Source organism: Solea solea, chromosome 1 (assembly GCF_958295425.1).
Source record: "Solea solea chromosome 1, fSolSol10.1, whole genome shotgun sequence".
Taxonomy (NCBI): domain Eukaryota; kingdom Metazoa; phylum Chordata; class Actinopteri; order Pleuronectiformes; family Soleidae; genus Solea; species Solea solea.
The window spans coordinates 45,244,606-45,257,785 of record NC_081134.1 but is presented as its reverse complement, the minus strand read 5'-3'; the positions used below and the strand labels follow the sequence as shown (position 1 = coordinate 45,257,785).

General features: G+C 39.8%; 1 protein-coding gene and 1 non-coding gene across 9 annotated transcripts; both read left to right on the top strand.

Annotated features, from left to right (window-relative positions):
- The first annotated feature begins 350 nt into the window (after positions 1-350).
- Positions 351-422, top strand: trnag-ucc (transfer RNA glycine (anticodon UCC)). The gene has a single exon. It is a non-coding gene; the product is annotated as a tRNA-Gly (tRNA).
- Positions 404-12,980, top strand: LOC131473173 (NLR family CARD domain-containing protein 3-like). 8 transcript variants are annotated; one of them, XM_058650683.1, is made up of 10 exons: positions 404-594; positions 2,047-2,129; positions 3,610-3,759; positions 4,332-4,484; positions 5,352-5,542; positions 6,115-7,957; positions 8,501-8,674; positions 9,606-9,779; positions 9,861-10,034; positions 11,762-12,980. In XM_058650683.1, exons 2-10 carry the CDS (start codon positions 2,092-2,094, stop codon positions 11,769-11,771), a joined length of 2,907 nt encoding a protein of 968 aa, XP_058506666.1. In that variant the 5' UTR covers positions 404-594; positions 2,047-2,091; the 3' UTR covers positions 11,772-12,980. The 8 variants fall into 8 exon arrangements, with proteins under 8 accessions (XP_058506666.1, XP_058506669.1, XP_058506671.1 ...); XM_058650686.1 differs by lacking the exon at positions 2,047-2,129; XM_058650688.1 differs by lacking the exon at positions 3,610-3,759 and having other exon boundaries at positions 504-594.
- The last annotated feature ends 200 nt before the right edge of the window (positions 12,981-13,180 follow it).

The following is a 13,180-nucleotide window of genomic DNA, read 5'->3' as shown; positions in this document are numbered from 1 at the left end:
CAATCTAGTGTTGAGAAAAACATTGATAAACTCAAAAGTGAAAGTAAACCCACTTCCTGGCAGTTTCACACACAGTGATGGTCATTATCTATCATGTGACAGAATGAGTTACATCTGCTGAAGACACATTAAATGTAATACAGTCAGGTGAAAGAAAGAGTAACTCTGAATCTAGACCTGTTCTCTTTCCTTTCCTACTCTTTTCTTTGCTTCTGCTCTCTTCCCCTTTCTTCTCTTGTCTTTCCTGTCCCTCCATTTTCTTCACTTCTTCCTCGTGGCCCTGCCTCTTTCCACTCGTTGTCCTCCTCCCACTTCGTTCAGTCAAATTCCAGACAGGACTGTACAAATCAGCGATGGTGGTATAGTGGTGAGCATAGCTGCCTTCCAAGCAGTTGACCCGGGTTCGATTCCCGGCCATCGCAGGTTCTTCTTATGTTGACAGGAGGAAGGATTATGAGGTCACCCACACAAACACAGTGTGAGTCACGTGAGCCACTCTATGAGTCACGTGTCACTTTCAGAGGAAGAGAAAGTGAAACTATTTTTTAACATTCTTCAGACTCCATTTTAACCGCAGAGCAGCAGGACAGCACGGTGAGTGTGTAAAACATTATTTCATAAATACATAGAAACCATTTTACTGAGAAAAGTCAGGATGAAAGAAAAGCGTCTTCAATAGGTTTCTCTATCGCTAACTCCAGATGAAAATGAGCTAAAAGTTACAACTCACTCTCTGTCTCTCTCTAAACCGTGACGAGGCGAGTAGAGCCATAGATATATATATAAAGATATATCTTTATATATATATACTATATATACAGTATATATATATATATATATATATATATATATATATATATATATATATATACTATATATACAGTATATATATATATATATATATATATATATATATATATATATATATATATATAAAGGCTAGAAGTTGGAAAGATATTGACAGATTCAGACTTTCCGGTTCAATAACGTGTAAACGAAACGTTCTATAAACATAAGTGTAGTCTCTTCCCAATCAGAATTGTGTACTTAATGAGCGACAGTCACATTTTCATCCAAGTGACCTGAATTCTGTCTCACATGTGCAGCAGCAGCGCGACAGTTACAGCGGAACAGGCCATGAGACCTAAAGACTCCAAATGGGTGTATAAACATAGTGTTAGACCGCCTAGTCACGACACACCTCTTTTTATTCCATTTCAATAAAAATTCCCAATTTTTTTATAATTTTTTTAAGGCAAATATTAGCATATTAGCTTCCAGGCCATGTGACCCAAAGACACATGGTAACACTACAGCTCTTAGGCGATTTTGGTGACTGTACAATGTAACCATGAGCTTCAAATCACATTAAACAGAACAGAAAGGTGCATTGAATACATACACACACACACAAGGTATTTATGTTAAATCAATATATGGGCTACTAAAACTCAGGATACAGAATGGCATGAGATATATGTATACTTTTATAATAGGAATATTACTAATATAATCCAATAATTTGAATTATTACATGTTTAGTTTAAACAAGTAATAATTATTAAATATATATTAATAATAAGAAATAATATTCCTATTATAAATGCATGTATCTATCAACTAATATAATTTTTTGTGGCTCCTGACCCAGACTTTGGAAACCACTGTAGTAGATTATAATGCAGAGTATGATTTATGCACATAGTTGTGTGTGCACATAATTCCAGATAAAGTTGTGAGGAAGTTCACATGGTAAAAAAAAGACATTGTTCCTGAGGAAAAGTTGTACAGTAGAAATCCACATAATTCCAGATAAAGTTCCTACTTCACATAGTCAGGTCATTCCCAGGAAAAGTTCACATGTTGGAAAATGACATGGTTCCTGTGAAAGATTCATGATTTTGTGTTAAATGTGTGTGGCAGAAACCCACATAGTTACAGATAAAGACACCTTTTAAGGTACTTTTATACTAGACTGGTTCATACAGTAAGACTACAGTAAACAATTATACTTGGAACGTTTATTTTCTCTTTTGCTTTCTACAGTGGCCCAGAAGACTCAACACCTTTACTATTAGGAAGCAGAGGAACATGCTGAATGAAAGACAGAGACCTCCAAGAAGTCAGAGGTATTCACATTTGTTTGCTTCTTTTACCAACTCGAGATACTAATGTTACCTGTCAGCATGTGATTTATAAACCAGATAAGCCTTATAATCAAAACAAGAAAATACATTTATCTCCAGACAAAATATCACTCTAGCTTCAGTATGTATTAATAGTCAGAATTTTAAACGATGCACATGATTCCTCTGTGCAGCTGTTCCACAGATCCACACCCTTTGTCTTGATGTGTGTTCTAAATGCTGGTATAAAGAATTACTTGGTTCATTGTAAGTTGAGTTGGTGATGATAAGAATACTTTATTTTTATTATAGTATATACAGAGGCTATAAGAAAGTGACTCCAGGTTCATCACTGAAGTGAATAGGGAGGGACATAGCTGCATTAGACTTCACAACAAGTTAATATCTTAGTATATTGTAATTTTTTCTTTTTCTTTTTTGGTAATGCATGTTTATTACTTATTATCTTTCTCTTTACTGTCTTGCTGCTTTAACAATGCAAATTTCCCCACTGAGGGACAAATAAAGGACTATCTTATCTTACCGGTATTATTCAAATTAAAACTGGAACCCAATTGTGTTTTATTACTTTGACGCTTTATATGTTTCCACTTTTGCTCTAAGGACTTTGCCACATCAGCAACAGTCATCCTGCTGCTCATTAACCACTGCTGCCATAAAAGCTTTCACCATTGTATCTTAGTAAAACACCCAAAGGGAAGTTGCAATTATCTTTTCCCCCACAACATACAGTATGTGTAAGTACATACATAGTACAGTAGAGGGCATTAAGTTTCAAAATTCGTTTTTACTTCCTGAAGCTACACTCCCATCTCTCAGGGCTTGGGATCAGCAGGACACTGTGGCCAATTAACAATGAGTAGTGAGGGACTCAAACTGCCAACCCTCCTGTTACAGGCTGCCCACAGAAGCTCAGTGGCTGTAACCAAACAGCAACAACAAAGTCTATCACTCATAATTCAATATAATGAACCCTCACAATAAAAACCAACTCAATACAAAAGAATCAAGGAAGAATATTACACACACACACACACACACATGCACACACACACACACACGCACACGCGCGCGCAAACACGTACACACACATGCACACACACACACACACACATGCACACACACGTACACACACAGAGGGAGGAGCAGTAAAAGACAAACTGTTCCGTGACTTTAGTTCAGACTTGATTTTATCAGCACAGCGGACGGAAAGAGAAGTGAGTGTTCATGTGATTTTATATGATTATATATCATTTTGTACGATTATAATTTGACATGCTTTTATTCGATTTTACATGATGAAGTATGAGTTTATACATAGGATTAGATATAGGATACTGTTATAGTTTTATATAATATTGTATATTTTCATGTTTTTACTTAAATACAGATGCAAATGAGTTAAAAGTAACTTGTGGGTGAGTGAGTGTGAGCTCACAGTCTCTCTCTCTGTCTCTCTCAGACTGAATGAAGTCCAGAAGATGAGCGGTCGTGTGGAGGAAGACGAGGACACAGCAGAGTCTCCAGGACCCAGCTGTCTGTCTGTGAAGTCTAATGCATCTATGACCTTCCCTATGCACTTCAGTAATGAACCTGGAGCCTCAGACACAAAGTAAGAGAACAGAGAGAAACTCTTCTGCTTCTTCAGTCACATCAGTGTGATCTATTGTTACTGTGACTCTGTTCGTGTGTGTGTGTGTGTGATCATTCTCATAGAACAGAACACAAACTTAAACCAAGTTTAGTGATGTTTACACTGTAAACATCAAGAACATTTTGATATTTACCAAGAACATTTATCAAGAACATTTTGATATTTACACTGTATGGAACACAGTGGTTAATCATTCTCTGATATGATCCACTGATGGCAGTGTTTGCTCTTCCTGGTTGTTGTGTCATATCAGTGTGATCATAACTGGGTGCAGCTCAGTTCATGTGCACATAAAATAATAAAATAGAAATAGAAAAAATAGAACTTCCTCAAACTGGTCATGCATCTATGACCTTCCCTATGCACTTCAGTAATGAACCTGGAGCCTCAGACACAAAGTAAGAGAACAGAGAGAAACTCTTCTGCTTCCTCAATCATATCAGTGTGATCATAACTGGGTGCAGCTCAGTTCATGTTGCACATAAAATATTAAAATAGAAATACAGTCTCTCTCTCTTGGTCTCTCTCAGACTGAATGAAGTCCAGAAGATGAGCGTGTGTCGTGTGGAGGAAGACGAGGACACAGCAGAGTCTCCAGGACCCAGCTGTCTGTCTGTGAAGTCTGATGCATCTATGACCTTCCCTATGCACTTCAGTAATGAACCTGGAGCCTCAGACACAAAGTAAGAGAAAGTTTGTCCTGTGGTTCACAACCAAACCTCTGTGACAGAAACACACACACACACACACACACACATTGTAATTAAAATGTCATTTGTCTATAGCAGGGGTCTCAAACTCACGGCCCGGGGGCCACATGCGGCCCGCCAGCCGATGTCCTGCGGCCCTTACACTACATTTGAAATGATTAAATTCAACATAGTCTTTTAATTACAATTGTCTACATGTATATTTTGATTTAATGTGTAAATTCTGTTTTATTTTTGTCTGTTATTTGTTATTTACAGATTCATTTTGCGTCATACAAACACTTTTACTTTGAAATGGTGTGCGATGTCACCCTGAATATTTGTAATTGCAACATCATGATGGATTATCAAGATGTCATTTTAATTTCTAATCACTAAACCGTTAATTTTTCCCAAATTGTTGGACTTTTTTCACTTGACCCGGCCCCTCCTGACCAGACTTGAAGTTCACTGGCCCTCAGGTCATTTTGAGTTTGAGGCCCCTGGTCTATAGTGAAGTAAGAAGAAATAAAGCTGTGTGACAAACTCTGAACTGACTCAAATCTGATCAAACTGATCAATGAGTGGAATCATTGACGAGTCAGCGAGTGTGTGAGAATGAGCCACAGGAGGAGAACTTTACAACAGTCCATCAGGACCACTGTGAGACAAAATAAACCCAGAATGTCTCACATCAGAGGACAAGTTTGTCTCGTGCCTCCAGTCGACACTGAGCTCTACATTTGCTTCAGTTCATGAAGGTCAACAAAGGGACGAGGGTTTATATTCACTGTCCCGTTTCAGCCACACACGTGTCCACCTGTCCCCTGACATGTCAGTAATAAAGAAATGTCTTCACAGAGACCAGTTTGCTGTTTCTGTGGACAAGCAGACGTCCCGCTGTAGTCTGTGTCAGGACGTCCTGAAGGATCCAGTCTCCACCAGCTGTGGTCACTGGTTCTGCAGACATTGCATCTCCTCATACAGGGACCAGTCTTGTCCACCAGAAGATTCCTGCTGTCCCCAGTGTGGACATGGACCACAGACACAGAGTAAGACAGAACATGTGTCTGCTGATGTCTTCACACCTGAAAACAGGACTTGTTCTCTTCTGTCAAACAGCATCAATATTTAAGATGATGATAAATAAGCAGAAAATGAAAAACTAAACCGACATATGACGTAAAGAGCATGTGACAAAACAGATTATTCACATGTGTTCTTGATCACGTTCATAAAGAGAGCAGCTCCTGTCAGTGCCAGCAGAATAAAAAACTTGAAGGTTCATTTCATGTTAATGAAAGGGATGATGAAGATGATTCAGTTTAATCCTCTGCTGCCCCCTACAGGTTCAACAGAGGATTGTTTTTCCAGCTTTTATATTATTGTTGTTTTACACTTTCCTTCACAATCACTGTAGAATGATTCAGTCTTTCAGAATAAAGTTATTTTACTCATTTGCTGAAAATGACACCAAACAACACAACAATATCACATAAAGATGTGACATTGTCAGGTTTTTATTTTAATTACAAATCTTTTAGTTTTTCTGTCACTGATGAAAATAATCCTCAGCGGCTCACATTCTTTCTTCAGTCTGACTTTGTCTCTTGTCTTTGAGCAGATGTTGGTCTGCAGGAGGTTCTAGATGAACATAAGATCAGTCTGAGGAAGACATTTGAACATGTGGCTGAAGGAACTGAAGGAACAGGAAGTAGAACCCCCCTGAAAAAGATCTTCACTGAGCTCTACATCACAGAGGGACAGAGTGAAGAGGTCAATACTCAACATGAGGTGATGCAGCTGGAGGCAAACTACAAGAAGTCGATCGTCCAGGACACTCCCATCAAGTGCTGCGACATCTTTAAATCCTTACCTAACCAGCAGTTGCGCATCAGAGTCGTCCTGACCAACGGCGTCGCTGGTGTTGGAAAAACCTTCTCAGTGCAGAAGTTCACTCTGGACTGGGCCGAGGGTTTGAAAAACCAGGATGTGAATCTGCTGATTGTGCTCTCGTTCAGGGAGATGAACCTGATCGGAGATGAGCAGCACAGTCTTCTCACGCTGCTCCATCTTTTCCATCCAACATTAGAGAAGGTCAGCGCAGAGAAGCTCACTGTCTGTAAACCTTTGTTCATCCTTGACGGCCTGGATGAAAGCAGACTCTCACTGGACTTCAACAGCAGGACACCGGTTTCTGACGTCACACACAGGTCATCAGTCAACGTGCTGCTGACCAACCTCATCAGGGGGAATCTGCTTCCCTCGGCTCTCGTCTGGATAACTTCTCGACCTGCAGCAGCCAATCAGATCCCTCCTACATGTATTGACAGGGTAACAGAAGTACGAGGCTTCACTGACGACCAGAAGGACGAGTACTTCAAGAAGAGATTCGGAACTGAAGATCTGTCCAGCAGAATCATCTCACACATCAAGATGTCCAGGAGTCTCCACATCATGTGTCAAATCCCAGTCTTCTGCTGGATCACTGCTGCAGTTCTGGAGCACATGTTGACTACAGACCAGAGAGGAGAGCTGCCCAAGACCCTGACAGACCTGTACTCACACTTCCTGCTGGTTCAGACAAAGAGGAAGAAGAACAAGTACGATAAAGGACGTGAGACGAGTCCACAGGAGCTGATGGAGGCTGACAGAGATGTTCTTCTGAAACTGGGGAGACTGGCCTTTGAACATCTGAAGAAAGGAGACATTATGTTCTACCAAGAAGACCTGGAGCGGTGTGGTCTTGATGTGAAAGAGGCCTCTGTGTACTCAGGAGTTTGTACAGAGATCTTCAGAAGAGACAGCGTGATCTTCCAGAAATCAGTCTACTACTTTGTTCATCTGAGCGTTCAGGAGTTTCTGGCTGCAGTCTACATGTTCCACTGTTTCACCAACAGGAAGACAGAGGTACTGCAGGCCTTCCTGGGAGAAGAATACTTAACTCAGATCCCAAAACCTTTTTTAAAAACAATCTCCTCATATTTGGGATTCTCTGTTGAAAGATCTCTGGATGTGTTCCTGAAAGGAGCCATGGAGAAATCACTTCAAAGTGAAAATGGTCACCTGGACCTGTTTGTTCGCTTCCTTCATGGACTCTGTCTGGAGTCCAACCAGAGACTCTTAGGAGGTCTGCTGGGTCAGACTCAGAACATTCCAACAATCATCCAGAGAGTCTCCAAGAACCTGAAGGAGATGAACACAGACAACATCTCACCTGACAGAAGCATCAACATCTTCCACTGTCTGACAGAGATGAACGACCAATCAGTGCATCAGGAGATCCAAGAGTTCATGAAGTCAGAGGACAAAGGACAGGAACTCTCTGAGATCCACTGCTCAGCTCTGGCCTACATGCTGCAGATGTCTGAGGAGGTTCTGGATGAGTTGGACCTGAGCAAGTACAAAACATCAGTCCAGGGAAAACACAGACTGATTCCAGCTGTGAGGAACTGCAGGAAGGCTGGGTGAGTTCAGACATGTTCAATAACATCATCAATCACTGATGATTAATGGTTTGGTTTATCAAATACACACTGAAGTCAATTCTTCTCATTCTTCTCAGTTTGTGAGTCAGCTGTGTTGTTTTTCTGGAGATGTTTTAAATGATGAAAGTTCAAAGTGAAGATTTGTCACCTGGTTGTGATTCTTGTTTTGAACGGAATGAAAACACCAAATGACAGCGACAGCGAGTGCAAATTATGGCAGCAGCAGCTTGCTGTGGTATTTCCACATTTTTGTTAATAACCACCAGCTGTGAAGTCAGTACTGATCAGGTCTGTGTCTATGGGCTGGTCTATGGGTGTGTCCATCAAGTCCAGACTGTGGACATGATGGACACCTCACTGTGACTCCATGTTCATGTAGAAAATGACAACATGAGTGTTTTTCTCCAAGAGTCACAATTGATCTATTCTATAATCACAGACTTCATGGTTGAGAGACTCAAGTGTGAAGTCGTGCTCTCAGCTCTGAACACATGATCAAACACTGTTTTATTCTTCATTCAGGTTGAGGGGCTGCAGTTTGTCAGAGATCAGCCGTTCTTCTCTGGCCTCAGCTCTGAAGTCTGACCCCTCCCACCTGAGAGAACTGTACCTGAACGACAACAATCTGCAGGATTCAGGAGTGAAGCTGCTGTGTTCTGGACTGATGAGTCCACACTGTAGACTGGAGACTCTGGGGTGAGTTCACTGACTCTCTGTTACTGTTGTAAATCTCAGATGTCTAATCTACAACTGAACCGCATTAATGTTCACACATCAGTTGAATCAGTGATTGTGAATGAATGAATGTTTCCACTTTTTCTTCTCTCAGATGTAGAATTCCGATCTTTTCCCAGCTGACGTGTTTTTTTCACCATGTTAATGTTCACGTTAATCCTGTTTGTTTTCAAATCTGTTGTTTTCCCACCAGTCACTGAGTTTCAATGAGCAGCTTTGATGTTTTTCACTTCCTTCTCTGACACGTTCACATGTAACCCATCAGAATGAGTGTTGTTGACGATGTCACAGCTGTGACTGTTTACAAACAAACAGGAGCTCGCTCCGGGGTCTGTTGCATCAAACTAGGATAAGGGATTAAGTCGGGCTATGTCGCTTATCCTGGTGGGTTAGGGTTATTTATTTACAGGTAAACAATTAATAAAAATAAATCAATAAAAGAAAGAGAAAGAATCTATATTACAAAGTTTAAAAAACAAACAAAATAAAAAAAATAAAGTATACTAAAGAATTAAGGATGGGGTATCTCAGAAAACATTCTAAGTCCCACTGTCTGGGGATGAGGTTTAGAAAAACAATGTTCTCACACATAGAAATCTCAAAGATTTACACCTTCTGGCAGACAAGAGAAAGTATCATCACATTTACATAGCCCAACTAGGGTTGCCACTTTGTCACTATGAAATAAGGGACAAAGGGTGGCCTGCAGCACCAATGCAAGTATGGTTTTGTGTGAATACACAGTGTGTTGTATGAAGGCATTTGTCATTATGATAGCAGTTTTGCAGAGGAATAAAATAGCAGAGACAAATCAACAGTTTTTTAAGCTTAAAAAACTGGTTTCAAGCAGCAACTTTGTCGTCTGAAGTTTCATGTTCTATTCTTTATTCAGGTTGAAGAAGTGCAGTTTGTCAAAGATCAGCTGTCCTTTTCTGGCCTCAGCTCTGAAGTCTAACCCCTCCCACCTGAGAGATCTGTACCTGAACGACAACAATCTGCAGGATTCAGGAGTGAAGCTGCTGTGTTCTGGACTGGAGAGTCCACATTGTAGACTGGAGTCTCTGTGGTGAGTTCACTGACTGAACACACACACACACACACACACACACACAGTCAGCTAAAGTCTCATGTTTTTTTTTTTATTCAGGTTGGTGAAGTGCAGTTTGTCAAAGATCAGCTGTTCTTCTCTGGCCTCAGCTCTGAAGTTCAACCCCTCCCACCTGAGAAAACTGGACCTGAGGGCGAACAATCTTCAGGATTCAGGAGTGAAGCCTCTGTCTGATCTTAGGATGAGTCCAGACTACAGTCTGAGGACTCTGAGGTGAGTAGTGTGTTGATCAGTGTTGTACTAATCACAGTCAGAGCAAAGGTCCAGTGTTTCCTCAGTGAAGCTGTGACAGCAGAATAGTGACAGGCTTCATGATTGGACACAAAGACACAGAGAGACAACAGTCGGCCAAACAGACGAGCCACGAGCGTCATGTGATCGCAGACTAGCGCTGACCAGACTAGAGATGACCATCCAGCTGTTTGTAGTTTGACTTCATCACTGATGATGAGTTAAAGCAGATTATAGATCCACTGTATCATACACTGTAAAAACAGCACCACATCTGCTTGAATTGGTTTGAAATGATCTTGTATGGTTTGGTTAGAAAACTTCAGACCACTTTCAGACTCTAATGTCATTTTCCTTAAAAGTCTGACAAAACTATCAAGAAATGACCAAAATATAAAGAAATTATATTTATCACAAGCAAAGAAATTCTGTTGACTTAAAATGAGTCTTCCTTTACTTGACCAATCTGACTTTTTTTGTTTTTGAACACAAACTTAATTCACAGCACTGGTGAAGCATTTCATTCAAACTATTGTTTTAGTGTGTTACTGCTTATTAAAGCTTACATTAAGTTGTAATATCTTATTTTAAGATTGATTTTTCTTCAAATTAGAGTATTTCTCATAATTAAAACTTGCTTTTAGGCAAAACCCTAACCTAGAAAGTAGACTTAATTTACCTTGTTAAAAACCATTTTTTTGCAGCATAAGCGTTACAATTGTTCCACAAACACCTTCAACTGTAAACAATATAACACCATGAGAAAAAAGCTGCTGTAAACGTTTAAGCTCCTCCTCCAAAACTCTGAAAGATTTTTTGTAACATTAGTAAAATAAAAGGTGTCAACAACAATTCAATAAAAAAAACTGATGACAAAATAAACATCAACAACAACTTAATGTCCCTGAAATATATTTACTAACAAATAGTTTCCATAAAAGTACACAAAGTACGGATTTAAGGTCTGTACCTGTCACCATAGCTGATCATGTGACCTTTACTTCCATGTCAACAGAGATGAACATGAAGAAACAGCAGCCCCTGCTGGTGAGAAGTAATTCCTGCAGCACTGTAGATACACTGTATTTGGTCACACCTGTGAAGTGTTGAATTCACGTGTTTCAATCGGCCTCTTCTCTCTAGTGAAGGACAATCTGAACGCTTCAGCAAACACAGACAGTCTTTTCTATTCCAACGTGACTGTGTCCCAGTGGACAAAGCAATGACTATAAAGACATGGTTTGACTTTGACTTTGTTGTGGAAGAACTTGACTGTCCCTGACCTTTAACCCCATCCAGCACCTTTGCGATGAAGTGGAACAGAGATTATGAGTCAACAGAGACCTTCTGGTCCAACTTCAGTGTGTGACCTCATCAATGCTCGATAATTCACATAGAAACAAGTCCAAACAAAGACTTCCAGGAAGAGTGGAAGCTGCTAAACTGCTGCAAAACTACAGATTAAAATACTGTATATGTATTTAAATACTTCATAATAGTCCCTGTTGGTTCAAATACTTTTATTTATTTGTTTTCATACAATCACTTTCCCATGACAACTGGAAACAATGAGTGTTTGGTGAATGAGTGAATGTGAGGTGTTGTAACATTTGTTATTATTCCACATCTGCTCTTTGTTGTGGATGAGCTGCGTCACTGACTCACTGCTGTCACTCTGACTCTTCTTCTCTGTCGTCTTCTCTCAACAGGTGGAAGTGAAGAGGACAGTGTGTGTGTGTGTGTGTGTGTGTGTGTGTGTGTGCACTGTGACGCCGCTTCATCAGATCAGTGACAAAACTCCTCTGAAGGACACACCAAACACAAAGACTGTGAAAATGACATGTGTTTTAACATCATCAGTCCTAACCTGTCGTAAACCTGTGACGAGCTGTTTAACATTTGACTTCTTCACAGTCAACATGAACATTTTACATATTCTTTCTTTCATTCATTCTGGGACAAAAGATGTGACTTTGTCCATTCATGTGTGTGCTCTGTCATTACATGTGTCTTTAATCCAAGGGTATTCATCTAGATTAGATTACTGTAACTCCTTATTATCAGGATGTTCCAACAAGTCTTTTAGAACCCTTCAGTTCATTCAAAGGAACTAGAGAGAGAGACCATATAACTCCAGTGTTAGCTTCTCTACACTGGCTCCCCGTACAGTTGAGAATTAAATTTAAAATCCTCCTCCTCACGTACAAAGCACTTAATGGTCAGGCCCCTTCATACCTGAAAGAACTGGTTTTACCTTATCACCCTAACAGACCACTTAGGTCACAAAATACAGGTTTACTTGTGGTTCCCAGAGTCTGTAAGAGCAGAATGGGAGGCGGAGCTTTCAGTTACCAGGCTCCTCCTCTCCTGTGGAACCATTTTCCAATGACAGTTTGGGAGGCGGACACTCTCTCTGTATTTAAAGTTAGACTTAAAACTTTCCTTTTTGATAAAGCTTATACTTAGAGCTGGTTCAGGGAAACCTGGACCATCTCTTAGTTCTGCTGCTATAGACCTAGACTGCTGGGGGATTTTCCTGCGGTGCACGCACACTCACTCTCTCACACTCAGGGTATGAATATGATCACCATTATTATTATAATTAAAAGTCGATATTAGTATAATTTGTATCAACACTCTCTGTTGCTGCTTTACAAATTACATTGTATTGCTATAAACTTGTCAGCATTGACTGTATAAACTTGTAACCTGATACAGTTGTTGTGTATCTGCTGTTGATGAATATTTATATATATATATATACATATATACATATATATGTATGATATAAATATACTTAACTCATTTAGCAGTCACTCATTGTTTGTAATGGGAGAGTGATTGTGTGAAAACAAATAAACTAAAGTATTTGGACGCCTGATCATTAAACCAACAATAAAATTGCTATCATTGCATTTTTCACTTTTTCATGCTGTAAGTGTACTTTTTAAAACAATTCTTTGCCTCATATGGATGTAAATGTCGAATTCCCAACTTTCTTATTCCAAATTTAAAAATATGCAGTAGGAGTTTAAACTCATGTAACAACATGTGAACGTTACCTGTGCAAAGATAAAAGAGCAAAACTACCGAGGTTTTAGTTCAGGGATGCCTCATCTGTGCCATTT

Coding starts and splice junctions, on each gene's coding strand:
- LOC131473173 (XM_058650683.1), top strand. CDS start 2,092: ATGCTGAATGAAAGACAGAGACCTCCAAGAAGTCAGAG. Junction 2,130..3,609: donor AGACCTCCAAGAAGTCAGAG/GTATTCACATTT, acceptor TGTCTCTCTCAG/ACTGAATGAAGTCCAGAAGA. Junction 9,780..9,860: donor TGTAGACTGGAGTCTCTGTG/GTGAGTTCACTG, acceptor TTTTTTATTCAG/GTTGGTGAAGTGCAGTTTGT.